At 44.2% G+C, this 25232-nt stretch overlaps 1 protein-coding gene across 2 annotated transcripts in view; it reads right to left on the reverse strand.

The window, feature by feature from the left end:
- The window catches only part of LOC137658710 (ribonuclease 3-like), a 211943-nt gene that overhangs the window by 48007 nt on the left and 138704 nt on the right, over positions 1–25232 (reverse strand). For both annotated transcript variants that reach the window (XM_068393706.1, XM_068393705.1), the window contains exon 20: positions 18203–18364. In XM_068393706.1, coding sequence (XP_068249807.1) covers positions 18203–18364 — 162 coding nt within the window. The remainder of the gene's footprint in view (positions 1–18202; positions 18365–25232) is intronic.

Raw genomic sequence — 25232 nt, forward strand, 5'->3', positions numbered from 1 at the left:
TCTATATGGTGTACTGTATACAGGGGGGGGTATATATACGTTTTTTTAAGCATTTTTGAAGAGGCGCCGCTACTTCGCGGATTTTCAGTTTTCGCGGGGGGTCTCGGTCCCCATTAACCGCGATAACCGAGGGACCACTAGTAATTGATCATCGTATAAATTAATTTTTAGACATTCATGCATAAAAAAAAATTTTGCTTGATACTACAGTTTCCAATAAAAACTATTGTATTATACTTCAAAAAAATCATCAGTATTTTTAGAATACTAGATCGACTGCTAAAGACTTTCATCGGCCTTTAAATATTCATAGATCACAACATTTTGTAATACATAAAAGATTCTTTACTATAAAATATGCTTCCTTAGTTTACAACCGAAAGTAGGTGGCATACTTGCTGCCGCCTTTCTCCCTTGTAGACTATAAGACAGGTCTTATAACCGACAATGTCACCGACAGGGGAATTCTTATTCCTGTGCCGCCCACGACGTCGTTGACACAGGAAGCCATGCTACTGATTTACAGCCGAAAGTGGACGGCATACTTGCCGTCGCCTTTCTCCCCTGTAAACTATAAGACCCTTTTCCCTCCCCCTTCTGTCCTTTAGTGTCAGCCTAGCTGTCACAATTTTCCTTTGGCCGGTATTCTACAATCATCCCTGCTTGCCGGGGTGACTGAGTTACTGGCCGGGTTCCTACAAACGGCGGTTAGGTTACCGCCTCGACCAGCTCCCCCTTAGGTCCTTCCCTAATGCAAGCGAATGCTCCGGGGAGAAAGGCTGAGCCGGCTCTGCCGGCCGCCGGTGGGAAACCCATTATATTGTTGAAAATTCTTCAGTCCTCTCTTGGACTGCCATCCACAAACCTTGCAACCGGCAGTACAGCTGGCAGCAGAATTTGTGGCTACATAGAAGCTAGAATCAAATGCATTCCTCCCCTTCCATTAGAATTCTCATTCTGAGAAGTAGACTGTAGGCGGCTGTAGCCCCCTACACTTCCAATTATTGTACTAAATTACAGTGGTACCTCTACATACGAATTTAATCCGTTCCACAACCGACTTCGGATGTAGAAAATGTTCGGATGTAGAAAATGTTCGGATGTAGAAACGAATTTTCCCATAAGAATACATTGAAATAGGATTAATCCGTGGTTGAGCCCAAAAACCTATGATAACTCCTTAATAAATTACTACACATAATTACACATGACAATATGCACTCTAAATTAGATAATAGACATGTAAAAAAGAATAATTATCAAGAAATTTAAATAAGAAACGGGTTTTTAGCGTCACTTTACCTTAGAAAGTCCAGCGCAGGTGTTGGTCTTGCTACGCAGAGAGGAGGTAGAGAGGTTGACTACGATAAACGTACACTACCGTAACTTATTCTAACTTACACTAAGTGAACTTTAACCTAACTTAGCTTATTTATTTTTCTTATTTTTATATTTCATATTCTTTTTTACTTTTTCTTTTTTTCTTTTTGATGATTAATTTTAATCACTTTCACTTTACACTTAAAATTGATTGAATTTTTTTCTCTTCAATCTTTGCCGTTTTCTTTGTTTCACTTTCTTTCGCTTCACTCTTTGCCATTTTCTTTGAACCACTTCCTTCCTCTTCATCACGAGTTCGCTTCGTAGTTTTTTTAAAGAAGCTATCGATAGAAAGTTGCTTGGTACAGCTTTTCAGAATGTTTCGAAAATAAATTAGGGAAACATCATCAAACAGCGCAACTACACGACAAACCTGCAATTTCTTTGGATGGTATTTGTCGAAGTCGACCACGTCTTGATATTTTCCTAACACCTCTTTTATTTGTGCCAAACCTAACGTTAACATGTTCTACCTCCTCGATCCCTTCCTTGTCATCACTCATGTGCTCAGACATAGCATGGAGTTCCTTGAGCTCCTCTGTAGTAAGTTCGTCGTGATGTTCTTTTGCAAGTTCACTCACACGGACGTGGCGCCACGCTCATGCTTTTCAATAATTCCTTGCTTTACTTCTAAAGAAAGCATTTCCTTATTCCTTTTCTCACCACTACCACTACCACTTGCGAAACTAAGCCTTTTAGGACCCATTATTTACGTAAAATACCGTAAAAGGATGAACGTAAAAAATCACGATTAAAACACAGTTAATAGCAGAACGCACAGGGCACAACCACACGAAGCTGACGAGAACAGAGGAATGTCCCAAGCCACGCTAATTGAGGGTCCCTCCGAGGTAGAAATGCTGCCTTCTATCGGCGGAAATAAAAAATACATCCGGCGCTATGAGTACCATCTACGTGCACGGGTATTGTTTACTTCGGGTGTAGAGTAGGAACGTGTTCAAATTGTACTTCGGGTGTCGAAAAATTCGGATACAACCGGTACGACGAAAATTGCTTACTTCGTGTGTCGAAATAAAATTCAGGTGTAGAGTCGAAAAATTGCTCGAATTGTTGGAAAATTCAGATGTAGATACGTTCGTGTGTAGAGGTTCCACTGTATAATAAGGAATCCTCCTTTCCATTCTTTCTCTCTCCCTATCAGTTAGTGCCGCCAGGCAATAGCCTAACCCTGGTAGTATACCGGTAAAACTACAGTATATGACAATACAGTAGCCAGTATTTCTGCAGTATAATAGTACAGCAGTTAGAAAACTACAGTATACAATGATACAGCAGTACAAGTAATTCTAATATACTCTGTGTATCCTTTCACAGTCTATTGTTGGGACCGAATAAAATGTTGAGGTGAAGTATTCCTTCAACATCCTGATGAATCCTTGGATCAACGGGACTTATAAATCACCAATTCAGTATTAATATTCTACAAGTGGAGGAGTTAGTGTAAATATTCACTGACTCCAGCTCTACGTACAGGAGTTATGCCACTCTGTATTTTCCCACATAGGGAAATTAAAATATTAATATTGATGGAGGTCACAGCAATTGCCTGGAGAGGAAACACAGATATGTCTTCCCTAATTCCTTTCCAGCTTACTATCCTAAGCTATTAAATATAATAGTAAGCAATACTATTTTTAAATATATGCATTTATATCGATGAGATAAATAACCCTATACTCATTTCACCTTTTCTTTCCTTACAGGAGGAGCCAACGGTGAAGTGTGCAGTCGTGTTCTGCAACCACAAGAGTAAGGACTTTTGTGGGCACACGATGTGCAGGTCTCATGCCCCCTGCTGCATCGTATCTGGATCCCTGAAGTATTGGGACCCAAAGGGTTGCTCCATCTGCTCGGCCCTGATGACCGAGGGATTTGGAGAAGATATCCCGGACACTACAGAGTCAAGGGATACAGCAAGAGAAACTCTTTAAAGGTGGATAAGAGGGTTCCAGAAGAACTCTCCGGGACCTTACCTACCTAATGAAGCCTTGAGGTGCCTTCTGTTCCCTAAGGCCCAATCCAGCACGGTTGTACCCCAAATACAGGTCAAGCCTCCCTTCATCCAACTGACAGTGGATGCAGATAATAATAAGGCACTGGAAGGCATGGACATCCACCAGGAACGGATGTCGGAGGTGTCTACCAACACCGAAAAGGACCTTCTACAAGAAGACCCTAAAGAAGATGTAGTTCAACCACCTACGGAGGAAGATGTATCCGTGTCGACGGTAACCGAGGACCCTCAGTTTTCCGTGACGGCATATCAACCTGTGCCGTCAACCTCTTCACCCCCAACTCCCTATCCGGATCCGCTGATTGGCAGGAGCGAAGCGCTCCTAGAGTCGATTCAGCAGATGATGGCAGTGTTCCGCAAGGAACAGCAGGAGATTAAAGCAAGATCTCAAAGAGACAAAGAAAGAGGTAAGAGAAGCGAAACGCCCTGGCGTTTCCAGAGGCTTTACTAAGCCTCTTAGAGTTTCTGATTTACCTCACTGCTCCGAAACCAACCCCTGGAGGTACACGGACCATATGCCCATGACGAACGGGAAGCTCTATATCTCGGAGAAGTTGGGGGCCAAACCCCTTGAAGATCTTCAATTCTGGCCTAGCTTTTCGGCATACCCAGACTGTTACGTGAGACTGCGGGATGAACCAGCGTCCCGTGAGGAGACGGAACTGAAGGAAGTCATCGTCTTCGAGCATGACAAGGCACAGGCTATTCTGTCCAAGACCGTAAAGGGAGCCGGATACACTAACTCCAAAGTCTCAGCATTAAGCAAGAGGCATCCTACCTTCATTGCTCCTTCCTCCAGAGCCTTCCCCTTCTCGGTGAAAGCTCTTGACTGTGTCATGAGAGCAGTCGATGCGGGCAAACCATGCCCAGTGCTAGAAGAATGCAGACCATTATCTCTAGCCATGCCTACCTGCGAGGAGAAGTGGAACGAGGTTCATCTAACCTTCTCCGTCTCTAAACTGGATCCGGAGATAGCAGGTCAGCAGTTCGATGACAACCTTCCACAACTGCCGGAGCATCTTTTGAGAAGGGAACAGGAGACAAAAGAGAGACTAGCCGCTTCTTTGTCTCTTCAGGCCTTATCAATGCCCCAGACATGTTCATGGTCTTAGCCAAGTCTCGCATGGGTACTGTACCCTTGTGAAGGACTTGTATGCCTTCGTCAGGTCCAGGAGGGCCTGTAGAGAGCATGTGTTTGCCGCAGCAACGGTCAAACACGAACCCAGGAAGCTGATCACTTAATGTAAATGGGGAAAGGACCTCTTTCCACAAGATGTGGTTCAGGTCATCGCCAAAGCCGCCACGGAGAGCAGGAACCTTCTCAAGAAGTGGGGCATGTCTTCCTAGAGGAAATCATCTTTAGATGCTAGTCCCCCAACCTAAAAACAGGAAGACAAAGAAACCATGCAGACCTGCACAATTTCCAACCGTGACCATGGCCACAGTGCCCCAAATGGTAGCTCAGCCGCCTGCGTTTAATTTAGGCTTTGAGAGGCACACAACTACCTTTCGCCCCCACAAAGGTAGAGGCTCAAAAGAGGTTCCTCAAGAAACCCGGTTTCGAGGGGTAGAGGAGGACGCGGTCACGGAAATAGATCCTCAGGAACATCTCGGCAATGAGAGGCTCCAGGTAGGAGGGAGACTCCTCCACTTTCAGGATTGTTGGACCTTCGATCCCTGGGCCCACAGCCTAATCAAGAATGGACTCGGTTGGAAATGGAAAAAATTCCACCCCCTTTTCCTCAATTCCTCCAACACTCCACCCCCTTATTGGAAGAATATACCTCAAAACTCTTGAACAAAAAGGTAATAAGGACCCTTCTACCAAAACGGGCGTACAGTCTCAATAGACCTGGCAGATGCTTACTGGCACCTATCAGTCACCCGTCCCCTCTCCTCCTACCTTGGATTCATGCTACAAAAAAGGAAGTATGCCTTCATAGCCACGCCCTTTGGGCTAAACATAGCCCCAAGGATATTCACGAAACTTGCGGATACAATCGTCCAACAGGGCTAATGCATTCCTGGGAGACAGCTGTCTAGAGCATTTGGCTAAGACAGCATCACGCCTCTTTGCGATACAATTACCCCATAGGTAAATGTTTTGATGCATAAGGAATTCTATGGCTTTAGCCCCAAATGGATATAATTCCTCAAATTGCCTAAGGGGGTGTTCTTTCCTCAAGTTTTCTGTCGCAGCAAAGCGGGAAACTTCTCCAGACCAGTGGTCTAGCCATGAACAGGCTTGGATTAAAAACATGTCTTCTACCTCCATGTTTGCCATTCAGGACTAGAAACAATAGAGGGGAGGCTGGAGAATTTATAGACTGGTACCGATGGAACCAGATTAGAAACATCACCGTCAATAGGGAGTGGGCTCTGAAATGTGCCAGACATGACAGGGGTCATGGTGGTAGCTTTGAGGACCTACTGGCCCTAAGTGAATTTTGTGATGCTGAGACTTGGGTATTAGGTAAGTCTAAATTATCTCTAGTCTGGTTAGAAATTGCCACAACGAACCTGTGTCTGGGGCTTTAAGATTGTGGGAAGGTAGTCAATAGCGTACGGTATGTTATCGGTTTGCACGTGAGGGGCTCATCCAGTCCATCTAAACAACGGATGAGGCTCATAACTTTAATTATATAATGTGATGCTTCTGAGCCTGACATTGGGACCTCGATGGGGATTACATCAGCAGAGCTGGTGCTCACGCACAGAGTAGAGAGTCATTAATAGTAAATGTCATTGTCCGGTTGTTCCACTTTTGGCACAATTGGCTGTTCTGTCTTTTGACAGTCACTTGGTTCTTGACTCTTTCATCGAATGTCCTTCCTTTCCCTTATGTCATTCATACTGTGACAGGAATAGGAGGTGGAGAAGGAATGGGACGATGCCAGCTCACTCCCATTACAAGAGCATTTGCCTCTAACAACAGTGTGAGGCAAAAGAGTTGGAGTCTCTCAGAGCTAGATTCAAGAAGAGAGAGAATTATCTGTACTGCATGTGGCCACATAGGGTGCCTACAGCGTGTGTCTAATCTACGACATCTAACGAAAGTTGATAAAAGTGTCGGATTGAGGTGCGACTCATTGGAAGAGGGAAAAGCTCCTTGCCCCTTATCCGTCCTTCCTACCTGCAAAGAATTATCTGAAACAAGGTGTCATTCCGTAGAACGAGTGACCTGTGAAGCATTATGAACATTAGGCCAAGAGGTAGTGTGGCTGATCATGAAAATTAATGGGTTTGCTATTAGCGTAAACAAGGCTTTGTCCTCGCGTGTCCTAGCCGGATTTTTATAAAACTCCAGGGAAACTTTTGAAATAATGCGGAGTCAATTTACCACGCCTTCTGGGGTATGTTGATCTTGTGAGGTTCTGGCAGGAACATGTTGTGCGTTAGCATAATTATGTTGCAGAGAAATACTCTTGCATGTTAAGATGGTGGTGCATTTCGTGATGTCATACTTGTGAGTGACAGCCTGTTTGTACTTGTTGGCCTGCTCAATCTGCAGAGGAGTTGCCTCACGCATAGGGATGGCAACGCATAAAGTGACGCCATCGCGCTTGGACACAGCGGCACATTCAGACTTGTTACTCTAAACGTTCTGCGCGGCTGAATTGTTGAAATGATATTTTGATTATAAAATAAATTTTTGAATATACTTACCCGGTGAATATATAATAGCTGACGTCTCGGACGGCTCGACAGAAAAACACAAAAACTCGCGAGCGATCGCCATGAAGGTTGCGGGTGTGCCCACCAGCGCCAACTATCGGCCAGATACCGCATATACATGTAAACAGCTCCAGTTCTTCTCATCCCGCTGGGTCTCTATCGGGGAGGAAGGGGGGGCCTTTAATTTATATATTCACCGGGTAAGTATATTCAAAAATTTATTTTATAATCAAAATATCATTTTTAAATATTAAACTTAGCCGGTGAATATATAATAGCTGATTCACACCCATGGTGGTGGGTAGAGACCAGTATTAATACAGTTTACGGCGTATATGCTTAGAGTTTTTGACAGTTATATCATAACAAAACTCAAATATATATAGGTACCTGGTAAGGAAGCTGACTTTGACGATTACTCTGCCTTGTTAGTCTGTCTTCCTCACGAAGCCCAGCCATCCTCTTAGGATGCTGAAAGACTCCCAGGAGCTGAAGTATCAAGGGCGGCAACCCATACAACAGGACCTCATCAAACCCCTAATCTGGGCGCTCTCAAGAAATGACATTTGACCACCCGCCAAATCAACCAGGATGCGAAAGGCTTCTTAGCCTTCCGTACAACCCAAAAACAAGATTAAAAACATTTCAAGAGACAGATTAAAAAGGATATTGGAATTAAGGGAATGTAGTGGTAGAACCCTCACCCACTACTGCACTCGCTGCAACGAATGGACCCAGTGTGTAGCAGTCCTCATAAAGAGTCTGGACATCTTTTAAGTAAAATGACGCGAATACCGACTTGCTTCTCCAAAAGGTCGCGTCCATAATACATCGCAGAGATCTATTTTGCTTAAAGGCCACGGAAGTTGCTATAGCTCTTACTTCGTGTGTCTTAACCTTAAGCAAGCAACGGTCTGTTTCACTCAAGTGAGAATGAGCCTCTCGGATTAAAAATCTGATAAAATATGACAAAGCATTCTTTGACATAGGTAATGATGGCTTCTTAACTGAGCACCATAAGGCCTCAGATCCACCTCGTAAGGACTTAGTACGAGCTAAGTAGAACTTAAGAGCTCTAACTGGACACAGTACTCTTTCAAGTTCGTTGCCTACGATCTCTGACAGGCAAGGTATATCAAATGACTTAGGCCAAGGACGAGAAGGCAGCTCATTTTTGGCCAGGAAACCCAGCTGAAGTGAACATGTGGCTTTATCTGTGGAAAAGCCGATGTTCTTACTGAAGGCATGAATCTCACTGACCCTTTTAGCCGAAGCCAAGCACACTAGGAAAAGTGTCTTGAGGGTGAGATCCTTCAGGGAGGCTGAATGTAATGGCTCAAACCTGTCTGACATCAGGAACCTTAGGACCACGTCTAAGTTCCATCCAGGAGTTGCCATACGACGTTCCTTAGAGGTCTCGAAAGACTTAAGGAGATCTTGGAGATCTTTATTATTGGAAAGATCTAAGCCTCTATGTCGAAAGACCGAAGCCAACATGCTCCTGTAGCCCTTAATAGTGGGTGCTGAGAGGGAGCGAACATTTCTCAGATGTAAGAGAAAATCTGCGATTTGGGCTACAGAGGTACTGGAAGAGGATACAGATGCTGACTTGCACCAGTCTCGAAAGACTTCCCACTTCGACTGGTATACTTTGATGGTAGAAGCTCTCCTAGCTCTCGCAATCGCACTGGCTGCCTCCTTCGAAAAACCTCGAGCTCTTGAGAGTCTTTCGATAGTCTGAAGGCAGTCAGACGAAGCGCGGGGAGGCTTTGATGAACATCCTTTACGTGGGGCTGACGTAAGAGATCTACCTTAGAGGAAGGACTCCTTGGAATGTCTACCACCCATTGAAGTACCTCTGTGAACCACTCTCTCGCGGGCCAGAGGGGAGCAACCAACGTCAACCTTGTCCCTTCGTGAGAGGCGAACTTCTGCAGTACCTTGTTGACTATCTTGAATGGTGGGAATGCATACAAGTCCAGGTGAGACCAGTCCAGTAGAAACGCGTCTATGTGGATCGCCTCTGGATCTGGGACTGGTGAGCAATAGATTGGGAGCCTTTTGGTCAACGAGGTGGCAAAGAGGTCTATGGTGGGTTGACCCCAAGTCGCCCAAAGACTCTTGCACACGTCCTTGTGGAGGGTCCATTCCGTGGGGATCACCTGACCTCTCCGACTGAGACAGTCTGCCAAGACGTTCAAGTCCCCCTGGATGAATCTTGTCAACAGGGAGATGCCTCGATTTTTTTACCATATGAGGAGGTCCCTTGCGATCACGTACAGTGTGTGGGAGTGAGTGCCTCCTTGCTTGGAGATGTACGCCAAAGCTGTGGTGTTGTCTGAATTGACCTCTACCACTTTGTTTCGAAGAATGCTCTCGAAATTCATCAAGGCCAAGTGGACAACTAATAGCTCCTTGCCGTCGATGTGCATGCTCTTCTGAACTGAGGTCCAAAGACCCGAGCATTCCCGACCGTCCAGGGTCGCACCCCAACCCAAATCCGACGCGTCTGAGAACAACACGTGGTTTGGATTCTTGACTGCTAGGGACAGACCCTCTCTCAGACTGATGTTGCTGTCCCACCAGTTCAGGCATGCTTTTACTGGTTCGGAGACCGGGATTGATACAGCCTCTAAAGCATTGGTTCCCAACCTGGGGGTAAATTACCCCCTGGGGGTAATTTAGCAATTTTTCGGGGGTAATGGAGGGGTGACAGAAAAATGTTAAGAATTCTGAAAATCAAGTAAGCATTGGTATTAGGATTAATGTTAACTTAGTCTTAGTATTTTAAGTTGTAAAGTAAACCTATTATAAGTAAGTAACAAAGCTAAACCAAATAACAATAAATATCAAAAACTAATATACAGTATTAGAAAAGAAAAAATATATAGCTAAGTGTGTGGTAACCGAAAAGTATTTTCACAAGTATGCTTCAGGACACAAGTCACTCAGTAACCCCAATGACTCATCGACGAGTCCAGTACGCGTCACTCACTGCCTCTATTTCACACTGCCAGTTTCTCTGTGAGCATCAGCCGAGGTGGACATGAGCTGGTATGTATGTGTACTGCCCTGTGCAGTTTATACTTAGTATTTACCCAGGAATTTCTGGAACAAAAAGGATCTCCTTTTGCTACCAAGTTCACTCATAAGGAGTGGCTTGCTCGACTTTGTTACTTGGCTGACATATTTGCGGAGCTGAACAGTGGTAATCTGCAACTCCAGGGCCAAAACACGACTGTCATTGATGCCCGTCACAATGTGGCTGCATTTCTGGCGAAACTGAGACACTGGATTCGGCGCTTGGAGAAATGAGTGATCGACCAGTTCCCCACCCTAGACCAGTTTATTGAGGAGAATAGTCATGATACTGGATCTCTTCTACAGACCATTAACAAAGAGATGAGCGACCATTTGAAGGGGCTTGAAACAAGCATGCATCACTACTTTCCAGAGAGTGACCAAGAAACAGCCAGTCTTCAGTGGATCATTCATCCCTTCTCTGTACCTGATGAGGCCATTCATGATGATGATTTCCCTGCAAAGGAGGAGTGGATCACAATGCGAGCCAATGAAGCCTTGAAAATCGAATTCCAAAACCAAAATGCAGATTGCTTTTGGATTTCACGACTAGCCGACTCGCCAACTCTGTTCAAGAGAGCCTTGAAGTTGTTGGTATCATTCTCAACAACGTATCTGTGCGAGAAGGGGTTCTCAACTGTGCTGGGGATGAAAACAAAAAAGAGGACTCGCTTGAATGTTGCAAATGATGCCCGGCTGGCACTTTCAACCACGAAACCAAGAATTCCTCAACTAGCTTCAAATATGCAACTCCAACCATCTCACTGATGCTCTTGACATCTTTGGTAAGTCATTAGAGATGCAAAATGTACTAATACAATAAATAAAAGAAATTATCTCTAGTATTTTAGTTTAGCCATATATATATAAATGTTGACAACATTTTGTGAAAGGGGTAAGATGCTTAATGTGGCATGCTAAATTGGGTAACAAGCTGAAAAAGGTTGGGAACCACTGCTCTAAAGTCTTGCTCTTGTTCCAGTGAGAGTCTAAATGGAACTGGAGAGGCCGAAGGTGAAGTCTCCCTAGCGAGACAAACTGCTCCAGGGATGACAGAGTCCCTACGAGACTCGTCCAACTCCTCACTGAACAACGTTCTCTTTTCAGCATTAGTCGGACTTTGAGCAGGGCTTGTTCTATTCGGGTGGCAGACGGAAAAGCCCAAAAAACTAGACTGCGAATCTCCATCCCCAAATATAGAATCATCTGGGATAGAATCAGTTGGGACTTTTCTAAGTTGACCAAAAGTCCCAACTCCTTTGCCAGACCCAACGTCCAATGTAGATCCTGCAGACAGCGATGACTGGACGATGCTCTGAGAAGCCAGTCGTCCAAGTACAGGGAGGCTCGAATTCCCGATAGATGAAGGAATTTTGCCACATTCCTCATGAGCCTCGTAAACACGAGAGGAGCAGGACTGAGGCCGAAGCACAGTGCTCGAAACTGGTACACCACATTCCTGTAAACAAACCTCAGAAACGGTTGGGAATCCGGGTGTATAGGAATGTGGAAGTACGCATCTCGCAAGTCGAGAGAGACCATCCAGTCTCCCTCTCTGACCGCTGCTAAGACGGACTTCGTGGTCTCCATCGTAAATTTTGTTTTCGTAACAAAAACGTTGAGCGCACTGACGTCTAGCACTGGCCTCCAACCTCCTGTATGCTTTGGGACTAGGAAGAGACGGTTGTAAAACCCCGGTGATTGAAGGTCCGAGACTTTCACCACCGCTCCCTTCTCTAGCAACAGAGACACTTCGTGATGTAGGGCTTGTCTCTTTGACTCCTCTCGATACCTGGGAGAGAGGTCTATGGGAACTGTTACTAGAGGAGGTCTGCGTACAAACGGTATTTTGTACCCCTCCTTGAGCAACAGGACAGACTCTTGGTCTGCACCCCTCTTCTCCCAGGCCTGCCAGAAGTTGGTCAGTCTGGCCCCTACCGCTGTCTGAGGACGTGGGCAGTCAGACTCTGCCACGGGAGGACTTGGCTCCTCTCTTCTTACCTCTCTTACCCTCGGCACGAGAGCCTCCCCTGCTGGGAGCTCTGCCACGAAAGGGCGGGATAAACCTAGACGCAGGAGTCTCGATTCTGGGTCTCACAACAAAGGATGAAGAAGGAGCTCCCTTGCGAGCAGAAGAAGCCATCAGGTCATGGGTGTCCTTCTGCACAAGCGAAGCAGCAATGTCCTTAATCAGCTGCTGTGGAAACAAGGCAGCCGATAAGGGAGCAAAGAGCAGTTCCGATCTTTGACAGGGAGTAACTCCTGCTGAAAGGAAAGAGCAAAGGGTTTCTCTCTTCTTCAAGACTCCCGACGTAAAGGTGGAGGCGAGCTCATTGGAGCCATCGCGGATGGCTTTGTCCATACAGGACATAATAAGTAAGGATACATCTTGGTCAGCAGACGAGATCTTCCTACTTAATGCTCCTAAAGACCAATCTAGAAAGTTAAAAACTTCAAAGGCCCTGTATACGCCTTTAAGGAGATGGTCAAGGTCCGAGGAGGACCAACAAATCTTCGAGCGTCTCATGGCCAGGCGACGGGGAGAGTCTACGAGGCTTGAGAAGTCACCCTGGGCAGAGGCAGGGACTCCCAAGCCGAGAACTTCTCCCGTGTCATACCAGACGCTCGATCTAGAAGCTAGCTTAAAAGGTGGGAAGGCAAAGGCCGTCTTCCCCAAACTCCTCCTGGTAACCAACCAGTCGCCTAGAAGACGTAAAGCCCTCTTAGAAGAGCGAGAAAGCACTAGCTTAGTAAAGGCAGGCTTGGTAGCAGCTAAGCCTAGCGCAAACTCAGACGGAGGCGAACGAGGAGCAACAGTAACAAAATGATCTGGGAAAAGATCCTTGAAAATCATCATGATTTTCTTAAAATTCATCGAAGGTTGTACAGCCTTAGGTTCTTCTACATCCGACAAAACTCCAAAGGATTATCATTAGGAGGAGGATCAGCAACGTCCTCATCTGAAGGAACCTCGTCCAACAACTGATGAGTCTCAAGCAAGGGAGAGACCTGCCTTGGTGGCAATGCTTGACAAGCAGAGTCCACACGCACAGGAGCATCAGTAGCAGTCCAGGACGCTACGTCATGTAACTGCTTAACGGACTGACTAGCAACAACAACAGGAGCGGGAGGACGCTCGACGTCAACTCGAGACTGCCTTTACTGCCTAGATTGAGCAGTTAAAACAACTCTTGACTGCGGTGCTTGACGCTCGACGTCAAAACAAGTCAACTTAGCTGGTTGGCGAACGTCCTGAACGTCAACACGAGCATGCGGCAGCGGCTGAACGTCCACAAGCGGCTGAAAGTCAACACGGGACTGCATCGAGTGAGGCTCTAAGTCACGTGACTGACGTGACTTTGTAACGTCAACGTCAAGAGGACGAGCAAAGGCTCGTTTGGGCGGCTGACGGCCAGGATCTCGATCAGCGTAACGGCGAGGATCATCGTGAACCTGCTCAGCAGTATACTCCTCCATAAGAGAGGCAAGCTTATTCTGCATATCCTGCAGTACAACCCATTTAGGATCAACGGGAGTGGGTGCGGGTCGAGACGATGGTAACGTCTGTGACTGCAAAACATTGCCTAAACTAAGACTCTCGGAGCCCGTGTTACGCTTCTGTTTAGGCGGCGAGCAGTCTTCCGATGACTGCACAGGGTCAGAGCTGTCCCAATGGCTACAACCAGGACGCTGGACCTGTCCTGAAGGGACTGACTTCCGCTTTAAGGGTCTCGAAACCTTGCTCCACGGTTTCTTACGCGAGAAGCCTTCGGATGACGAGGAGAAAACCGCCTCGCTCGTCTTATGGTAGGGGCGGTCTTGACTAGACACGCCCGAAACCATAGAGGGAACGTCTGTTCGTTGGTTAAAGCCTCTCGTCCCCATAAGTCCTACGACATTACTTCTCCCTGGTGCATGGGAGCTTGCAAGAGGTCTCGGACTAGGCAAACGACAAGCACGAACAGACGAACCCTCGGTCGCAACACTGATAACACTTTGCGCACTAATCACTTTATCCCCACGATTTTCTAATGTGGCACTCTGACACTTTAACTCTTTTACATCCGCCATGAGTTGATTACGGTCCGTAGCCAAAGATTCAACTCTCTCGCCCAAAGCTTGAATGGCACGCAACATATCCCGCATTGATGGTTCATGAGTGCTAGTAGAGGGTTCAGGCACAACTACTACTGGGGAAGGATTAGGTTCAGGGGCATGGGAGGAGGAAAATTCTAATGATCTAGAGCAGTGGTTCTCAACCTTTTTCAGCTTGTTACCCAATTTAGCATGCCACATTAAGCATCTTACCCCTTTCACAAAATGTTGTCAACATTTATATATATATGGCTAAACTAAAACACTAGAGATAATTTCTTTTATTTATTGTATTAGTACATTTTGCATCTCTAATGACTTACCAAAGATGTCAAGAGCATCAGTGAGATGGTTGGAGTTGCATATTTGAAGCTAGTTGAGGAATTCTTGGTTTCGTGGTTGAAAGTGCCAGCCGGGCATCATTTGCAACATCCAAGCGAGTCCTCTTTTTTGTTTTCATCCCCAGCACAGTTGAGAACCCCTTCTCGCACAGATACGTTGTTGAGAATGATACCAACAACTTCAAGGCTCTCTTGAACAGAGTTGGCGAGTCGGCTAGTCGTGAAATCCAAAAGGAATCTGCATATTGGTTTTGGAATTCGATTTTCAAGGCTTCATTGGCTCGCATTGTGATCCACTCCTCCTTTGCAGGGAAATCATCATCATGAATGGCCTCATCAGGTACAGAGAAGGGATGAATGATCCACTGAAGACTGGCTGTTTCTTGGTCACTCTCTGGAAAGTAGTGATGCATGCTTGTTTCAAGCCCCTTCAAATGGTCGCTCATCTCTTTGTTAATGGTCTGTAGAAGAGATCCAGTATCATGACTATTCTCCTCAATAAACTGGTCTAGGGTGGGGAACTGGTCGATCACTCATTTCTCCAAGCGCCGAATCCAGTGTCTCAGTTTCGCCAGAAATGCAGCCACATTGTGACGGGCATCAATGACAGTCGTGTTTTGGCCCTGGAGTTGCAGATTACCACTGTTCAGCTCCGCAAATATGTCAGCCAAGTAACAAAGTCGAGCAAGCCACTCCTTATGAGTGAACTTGGTAGCAAAAGGAGATCCTTTTTGTTCCAGAAATTCCTGGGTAAATACTAAGTATAAACTGCACAGGGCAGTACACATACATACCAGCTCATGTCCACCTCGGCTGATGCTCACAGAGAAACTGGCAGTGTGAAATAGAGGCAGTGAGTGACGCGTACTGGACTCGTCGATGAGTCATTGGGGTTACTGAGTGACTTGTGTCCTGAAGCATACTTGTGAAAATACTTTTCGGTTACCACACACTTAGCTATATATTTTTTCTTTTCTAATACTGTATATTAGTTTTTGATATTTATTGTTATTTGGTTTAGCTTTGTTACTTACTTATAATAGGTTTACTTTACAACTTAAAATACTAAGACTAAGTTAACATTAATCCTAATACCAATGCTTACTTGATTTTCAGAATTCTTAACATTTTTCTGTCACCCCTCCATTACCCCCGAAAAATTGCTAAATTACCCCCAGGGGGTAATTTACCCCCAGGTTGGGAACCAATGATCTAGAGGAACTTCTCCTCACCCTATCTCTCTCTAGCTTACGAGAATACTTATCAAACTCTAGCCAGTCGAATTCCGAAAGTACCACGCACTCATCACACCGATCTCCTAATTGACAGGTTTTACCCCGACAATTAGAACACACGGTATGTGGGTCGAGAGAGGCCTTTGGAAGACGTTTGTTACAATCCCTAGCATTACATTTACGAAATTTAGGAATTGGAGAAGGGTCAGCCATTTTGAAAAGTCAAAGAAAATCCAAAAACAATCCAAAGTCATCAACAATAAAATCTATCCAAAAAAGAGTTCAAGAGTTTAAATATAAGATAAAAACACCTGCACTGCGAAAGCTCAAAACCAAAAAGAAGTACTTCACCAAGAATGACGAAAAACTCCAGGTCAACAGCGAGTAATGGAATCAACTTGTCGACAAGACCGACAGAGAAGAACTGGAGCTGTTTACATGTATATGCGGTATCTGGCCGATAGTTGGCGCTGGTGGGCACACCCGCAACCTTCATGGCGATCGCTCGCGAGTTTTTGTGTTTTTCTGTCGAGCCGTCCGAGACGTCAGCTATTATATATTCACCGGCTAAGTTTAATATTTAAAAAGATAAAATTCTGGGAATTAAAGCAGGGTTTGTTAAACTCTCCTTGACATTGCTTTTAGGCTTGGAAGGAGTTTTGGAGTGGACACAGCCGAAGCGGTCTGACCACCCTTGTAATAAAGGGATAACATGTATTGTGATAGGTCCTGGGAACTCTTTAGATTAGATCGTGGCAGAGGACCCTTGGGCGTACGAGGCAAGCCTTGCTCATTTATATGAGCTGGAAACTGGTAACAAGGGTCTTTCAACAAGGTTGCTTCAGAACAGGGGGAATGTCAGGTTCTACTTTTAGGTTTCGATGGGAGCGCAGAGATACTTTCAAGGCTCTGATAGGAGATACTGTACTTCTAAGAGCGGAAAGATCCTGTCTGTGTAATTTGACATGTAAGGTTCTCTCCCTCTTACATAACTGGGTAATCAGGGACTGATGGTACTGATATTAGATCTGGCACAGTGAGTGCAGCGGCCAAAGCCAGAGGATCCGCTACAAGAACTGGTTTAAGCTCATATTGTACATTACAGTATCAACCTTGGGTGATAAAACATTTACAAAATTAGGATGGCCATCGTATTCCGTGACTGGAGCCTCGGTGGGTTCCTGACACGTAGAACCTGGTTGGGAGATAAGGTTCACCAGAGCTGATTTTTATTTCTTGCTACTGCTGGCAGAAGACAAAGCAGGAGAACGATCTTTTAGACAGTTTTTTGCGACAAGCGACATCTCTCCCACTGGGAGGAAGCCTACTCCCTACAGTATTCGCACGGTGATTCCACTGAACATCTTTTACCACAATAAGAAGGACAAACCAGGTGCGTATTAACATCTACTCGGCTCATGAAAGTATCATAGGAACATCCATCACAGCCGGGACATGAACACAAACTTTGACTTGTGACAGTGAGCATAAGACACACAAGCACTAAGCACTATAAAATATCGAGGGGGGTGCGGATTTCTGATTGCAGAGAGGAAGCGAGGTCCATCCTCTTGACTTCGCGAGCAGGAGTGTGGTGGAGAAATATGCAGGCGTTCTACACATGCAGCTGTTGACTAGCAACTAAGTAGTATGATGCAATCACACCAATTTTCTTTGATTGCCTGGTCATAGAGAAAACGAGACTGGAGTAACCATATAAATGACTCTAAAGTTTGTATCCGCATAGAAATAAAAATATTTATACAAATAAAATATTTTGTACTGTGGATTCTCACTTACCGTTGTGGAACATAACATCCCACAATAGTAGAGGGATTATTCTTCTCAAAAAAGTGGCAATTGAATATGGTACATGCAATCAAATATATACTGTACTACTGTAATCTACTTTTTTCTATTTTTTTATGTTAAAGTCTAAAACAAGTCTCCAAAAAAAAAATTAGCTGACCAAACAGGCTACTTATGACCAGCTGAGCAACACCTATCTCGGTCTTAAGTCATCAACTATCTGTATTTGAACTGTTCATCTGCTTGAGATAAAATGCTAAATGTAAAGTGCAAAATATATGGAAAAGATGAATAGTCCAAGTGGACTGGTAACCAAATTGTAGGGAATTTAATTTTATAACTACCCTGTACATGGAAGTTACTTGTAAATTGTTTCTTCTCAGATATTGTAATATTAAAATGTAAAAATCAATTAAATTAACTTTCTTCAAATGGAAATGATCCATAACAAGATATTAACCAAACTGTGAATACTGTACATTCATTTTACAAAATGTTTTTAAGACATTAACTCCATGGTTTATCAAAATCCACAGCACATCACCACTTACCCTATCGATATACAAGGCACCGAGAAATGCTTCCAGCAAGTCGGCACGATCCTTGGTCTTCAGTTCAGTTTTCAAATGAGAGTACATTGCGTAGGTAGTCATCCCTAAATCATCACAAACAACTGCTTGAGTTCGATTGTTGACTAGTGAAGAGCGAAGTAGCTGAAAGAAAGAGTTGAAACAATTTTAAGCCTCTAAATATGCTGCATAAGGTTTTGATCCCTGTATAGAAAACTTTAACAAGGCGACAAGAAAACATGTGATTGAAATACAAGGGAGGACAAGAAAACATGTGATTAAAATAGTCAATAAATAAATGCTCTCCTATTGAAAAAGTGACAGACCTTATTGTTAAATCTACAAACTAATTAAAGAAATTAAATGTTAATAGGGTTAGAGGTTCAATTAAAGGTCTTACAGGCAACTTTAGATATCTAAAAATAAAGGAGGCTTGAAGGGTCATAACACAAAGCTGTCTTATGGCTAGCTTATCAAATAAGCAGCATTGAAACACTTAGCAATTAAATCTCCTTGATAAATACATTATTTTCACAAACCCATGCTGCTCATATTTACTATTCAATGGTCATACATCACAGCTTTCCACTTGGTTCCTCCAATCATAAAAACATTTAGGGTTTTGAAAGTAAAGTTAATATTTTGGAAGGATTGACTATATATATTGATGAATTGGTTCTTTAAAAGCTTGAGAATATACAAATAAATTTGTTCCTGTACCCAAACCTTTTGTCCATTAAAATAGGGATACTGTTAAGACCATTGAATTATCAACGAGGTTGTAATTGGTAAAGATAGGTTTAAGAGTGATGTCCAGCCTACCCTCCTATAGCAGAATAACCATTTTTGTCATTTGCCACACTTGGTACAGATGTACCGGTGGGTGGCTCTATCAATTCTTGGATATTATCTTACATTCATTTGCGAATTTTTTTGTAAGCACTCGTTGTACAGTAAGCAGAAGTGCACCTAAAGGCCTCCCACGCCAATTTGTGTTGTTTTAGCTCTTCCGAACAGGGAGAGGATAACTAGAGCGTAAATTGTTTTGTGGTAGCTTCCCAATTTGAACATACTTCCCATACTTGCACCCACAACAGTGAAAATTATTCATCTGGTCTTCTAGTTTCCTTTTCAGAGGAACTGCATTTGTTATTGGTTGCCCAGACCATGACACCTTTGTAGCAGCAAGGTAGAATGGTTGGTAAAGGGAAAGGAATTCTCCCTTGTCTCTTCTTCCACTATCAATCTCTTCTCCTTCCTTTAATCACCCCCATCAGAATATTTCTTCCTTGAGAAGAAGACAAAGATAGTCATGTGGGAAGGTCTTTCACTAAAATTCCTTGGAACTTATAGCAATAGCTCTCCCCCTCTGGAAGGGATTAATGGTACTCTCCTGCTAACTGGAACCTTTGGGGCCAGTCAAGAGTGTGAGCTGGTGTTACAGATATTATTATTATTATTATTATTATTATTATTATTACTATTATTATTAGCTAAGCTATAGCCCTAGTTGGTAAAGGCGGATGCTACAAGCCTAAGGGCTTCAACAGGGAAAAATTATATTTTCATTATAAAATAAATTTTTGAATATACTTACCCAGTGAATATATAAATAGCTGACGTCTCCGACAGCCCGACAGATTCCAAAAAACTCGCGAGCGATCGCCATGAAGGTTGCGGGTGTGCCCACCAGCGCCGACTATCGGCCAGATACCGCATATACTTCTCAACCAATCCAGTTCTTCTCAGTCCGCAGGGTCTCTATCGGGGAGGAAGGGAGAGCCTTTAATATTATATATTCACCGGGTAAGTATATTCAAAAATTTATTTTATAATGAAAATATCATTTTTAAATATTAAACTTAGCCGGTGAATATATAAATAGCTGATTCACACCCATGGTGGTGGGTAGAGACCAGTATTATAACAATAAAGGCGTATATGCTCAAGAGTTTTCGACAAATATTTCATAAAAACAAACTTAAGTATAGGTACCTGGTAAGGAAGCTGACTCTGATGATTACTCTGCCTCATTAGTCCGCTTTCCTCACGAAGCCCAGCCATCCTCTCAGGATGCTGAAAGACTCCCAGGAGCTGTTATATCCAGGGCGAACACCCCCTATAACAGGACCTCATCAATACCCTTAATCTGGGCGCTCTCAAGAAACAACATTTTGACCACCCGCCAAATCAAAAAGATTGCGAAAGACTTCTTAGTCTCCCGTACAACCCAAAATAAGATTAAAAATTTCAAGAGTAGATTAAAAGGATATTGGGATTAAGGGAATGTAGTGGTAGAGCCTTCACCCACTACTGCACTCGCTGCTACGAATGGTCCCAGTGTGTAGCAGTCCTCATAAAGAGTCTGGACATCTTTCAAGTAATATGAAGCGAATACCGACTTGCCTCTCCAAAAGGTCGCGTCCATAATACTTTTAATGGATCTATTTTGCTTAAACGCTACTGAAGTTGCTATCGATAGCTCTAACTTCATGAGCCTGACTTTAAGTAAATTACGATCCTTCTCACTTAAATGAGAGTGTGCCTCCCGAATCAAAAGTCTAATAAAATAAGACCACGCATTCTTAGACATGGGCAAAGAGGGCTTTTTAACGGAGCACCATAAAGCCTCTGAACAACCTCGTATCGGTTTAGTTCTGGATAAATAAAATTTAAGAGCTCTAACGGGGCACAGCACACTTTCAACTTCATTCCCCACAATCTCAGAAAGACTGGGGATTTCAAATGATTTAGGCCTAGGACGAGACGGAAGTTCATTCTTGGCCAAAAAACCAAGTTGAAGAGCGCATACTGCTTTATTAGTGGAGAAGCCGATGTTCTTGTTAAAAGCATGTATCTCACTAACCCTTTTAGCCGAAGCCAAGCTCACCAAAAAAAGTGTCTTGAGGGTAAGATCCTTCAGGGAGGCTGAATTTAATGGTTCAAACCTGTCTGACTTAAGGAACTGTAGGACCACGTCCAAGTTCCAAGCAGGAGTCGAAATATGACGCTCCTTGGAAGTCTCGAAAGACTTAAGCAGGTCTTGGAGATCTTTGTTATTAGAAAGATCCAAACCCCTATGCCTGAAAACAGAAGCTAACATGCTTCTGTAAGCTAACATGCTTCTGTAGCCTTTAATGGTGGATGCAGAGAGGGAGCGAGCGTTTCTCAGATAAAGCAGAAAATCCGCAATCTGCGCTACAGAGGCACTTGGAAGAGTGTCTAGACTGAGTTGGAGATTGGGAAAGAGATACTCTCTAAGCCCTTCTCCTTGTTCCAATGGTTTAGGTGAAATTGGAGAGGGCAAAGGTTGAGTCTCCCCAGAGAGATAAACTACTCCAGCGATGAGAGAGTTCCCACGAGGCTCGTTCAAACTCTTACAGAGCAACTGTTTTTCTCTTGCAAGTGACGGACTTTTAACAGAGCTTGTTCCATTCTTGTGGGAGACGAAAAGGCCCGAAAAATCCGACACTGTATCTCCATTCCCAAATAAAGATTAGTCTGGGATGGAGTACTGTAAGTTACGACTTCTCTACGTTCACTATGAGACCTAGCTCCTTGGTTAGGTCTAATGTCCATTAGAGGCTCTCCAGACAGCGATTTAATGACGACGCCCTGATTAGCCAGTCGTCAAAATAAAGGGAGGATCTGAATCCTCAAAAAATGTAGAAAGCTTGCTACATTTTGCAAGGGCCTTGTAAAAACAAGAGGAGCAGGAATGAGGTCGGAGTACAGTGCTCGAAATTGGTACATTACTTTCCCGTCCACAAACCTCAGATGTTGTTGAAAGTTTGGATGAATCGGGATGTGGAAGTATGCATCCTGAAGGTCGAGAGAGACCATCCAGTCGCCTTCCCTTACTGCTGCCAAGACAGATTTGGTAGTCTTCATCGTGAACTTTGTCTTGAGAATGAACACATTGAGCGCACTTACATCTTAAGTACTCCTGCAGTGAACGTGGCTGCCCGATCATTGGAGCCATCCCTGATAGCCTTGTTCCTGCAGTGAACGTGGCTGCCAGATCATTGGAGCCATCCTTGATAGCCTTGTTCATGCATGACATAATTGTACAGCAATACATTGACAGCTGGAGAGACCTTCTTACTTAAGGCTCCCAGGGACCAATCCAACAAATAAATACTTCAAACGCTTGAAAAAACTCCTAACAGGAGATGGTCTAGCTCTGAAGCAGACCATAAAATCTTGGAGCGTCTCATGGCTAGACGACGAGGAGAGTCCACTAGGCTTAAGAAGTCTCCCTGGGCAAAGGCAGGTACTCCCAAGCCGAGAACTTCTCCTGTGTCACACCAGACGCCTGAGCGAGAAGCTAATTAAGAAGGAGGAAAGGCAAAAGCAGACTTTCCTAAACTTCTCCTGGATTCCAACCAGTCTCCCAGTAAGAGCATGGCCCTCTTGGAAGAACAAGAGAGAACTGACTTCGTAAATGTAGGAGTCGAAGAAAGTCATGCCAAGAGTAAACTCAGACGGCGGAGCAGCCATTACAAAACGAGTAGGACAAAATTTCACTAAAGAAATTCATAATTATGCTATTTTAATTATAAAATAAATTTTTGATTATACTTACCCGGTGAATATATAATAGCTGAGCCTCCGGCGGCTCGACAGAAAAACACACAAAAACTCGCGAGCGATCGCTATGAAGGTTGCGGGTGTGCCCACTAGCGCCAACTATCGGCCAGATACCGCATATACATGTAAACAGACCCAATTTTTCTCATCCCGCTGGGTCTCTATCGGGGAGGAAGGGGGGGGCTTTAATTTATATATTCACCGGGTAAGTATATTCAAAAATTTATTTTATAATTAAAATATCATTTTTAAATATTTAACTTAGCCGGTGAATATATAATAGCTGATTCACACCCATGGTGGTGGGTAGAGACCAGAGTTAATTAAGTTTACAGCGTATATGCTTAGAGTTTTTGACAGTTATATCATAACAAAACCCAAATATATAAAGGTACCTGGTAAGGAAGTTGACTTAGACGATTACTCTGCCTTATTAGTCTCTCTTCCTCACAAAGCCCAGTGATCCTCTTAGGATGCTGAAAGACTCCCAGGAGCTGAAGTATTAAGGGCTGCAACCCATACAACAGGACCTCATCAAACCCCTAATCTGGGCGCTCTCAAGAAATGACTTTGACCACCCGCCAAATCAACCAGGATGCGAAAGGCTTCATAGCCTTCCGTACAACCCAAAAAACAATATTAAAAACATTTCAAGAGACAGATTAAAAAGGATATTGGAATTAGGGTAATGTAGTGGTAGAACCCTCACCCACTACTGCACTCGCTGCAACGAATGGACCCAGTGTGTAGCAGTCCTCGTAAAGAGTCTGGACATCTTTTAAGTAAAATGACGCGAACACTGACTTGCTTCTCCAAAAAGTCGCATCCATAATACTTTGCAGAGATTTATTTTGCTTGAAGGCCACGGAGGTTGCTATAGCTCTAACTTCGTGCGTCTTAACCTTAAGCAAACATCGGTCTTTCTCATTCAAGTGAGAATGAGCTTCTCGTATTAAAAATCTGATAAAATATGACAAAGCATTCTTTGACATAGGCAATGATGGTTTCTAAACTGAGCACCATAATGCCTCAGATTTATCTCGTAATGACTTAGTACGAGCTAAATAGAACTTAAGAGCTCTAACAGGACATAATACTCTTTCCAGTTCGTTGCCTACGATCTCTGATAAGCAAGGAATATCAAAAGATTTAGGCCAAGGACGAGAAGGCAGTTCATTTTTGGCCAGGAAACCAAGATGAAGTGAACAAGTGGCTTTTTCTGTAGAAAAGCCGATGTTCTTACTGAAGGCATGAAGTTCACTGACCCTTTTAGCCGAAGCCAAGCACACTAGGAAAAGAGTCTTGAGGGTGAGATCCTTCAGGGAGGCTGAATGTAATGGCTCAAACCTGTCTGACATGAGGAACCTTAGGACCACGTCTAAGTTCCATCCAGGAGTTGCCAAACGACGTTCCTTAGAGGTCTCGAAAGAACTAAGGAGATCTTGGAGATCTTTATTGTTGGAAAGATCTAAGCCTCTATGTCGAAAGACCGAAGCCAACATGCTCCTGTAGCCCTTAATCGTGGGAGCTGAAAGGGAGCGAACCTTTCTCAGATGTAAAAGAAAATCTGCGATTTGGGCTACAGAGGTACTGGACGAGGACACAGATGCTGACTTGCACCAGTCTCGAAAGACTTAACACTTCGACTGGTATACTCTAATGGTGGAAGCTCTCCTCGCTCTTGCAATCGCACTGGCTGCCTCCTTCGAAAAGCCTCGAGCTCTTGAGAGTCTTTCGATAGTCTGAAGGAAGTCAGACGAAGAGCGGGGAGGCCTTGATGGACATTCTTTACGTGGGGCTGACGTAACAGATCTACCCTTAGAGGAAGACTTCTTGGAAAGTCTACCAGCCATTGAAGTACCTCGGTGAACCACTCTCTCGCGGGCCAGAGGGTAGCAACCAACGTCAACCTTGTCCCTTCGTGAGAGGCGAACTTCTGCAGTACCTTGTTGACTATCTTGAATGGTGGGAATGCATATAAGTCCAGAAGAGACCAATCCAGTAGAAACGCGTCTATGTGGATTGCTTCTGTATCTAGGACTGGAGAGCAATAGATTGATAACCTTTTGGTCAATGAGGAGGCAAAGAGGTCTATGGTGGGTTGACCCCAAGTAGCCCAAAGACTCTTGCCCACGTCCTTGTGGAGGGTCCATTCCGTGGGTATCACCTGACCCCTCCGACTGAGACAGTCTGCCAAGACGTTCAAGTCCCCCTGGATGAATCTCGTCAACAGGGAGATGCCTCGATTTCTTGACCATAAGAGAAGGTCCCTTGCGATCTCGAGCAGCGTGAAGGAGTGTGTGCCTCCTTGCTTGGAGATGTACGCCAAAGCTGTGGTGTTGTCTGAGTTGACCTCTACCACTTAGTTTCGAAGAAGCTTTCGAATATCATCAAGGCCAAGTGGACTGCTAATAGCTCCTTG

This window comes from Palaemon carinicauda, chromosome 19 (assembly GCF_036898095.1).
Source record: "Palaemon carinicauda isolate YSFRI2023 chromosome 19, ASM3689809v2, whole genome shotgun sequence".
Lineage (NCBI taxonomy): Eukaryota > Metazoa > Arthropoda > Malacostraca > Decapoda > Palaemonidae > Palaemon > Palaemon carinicauda.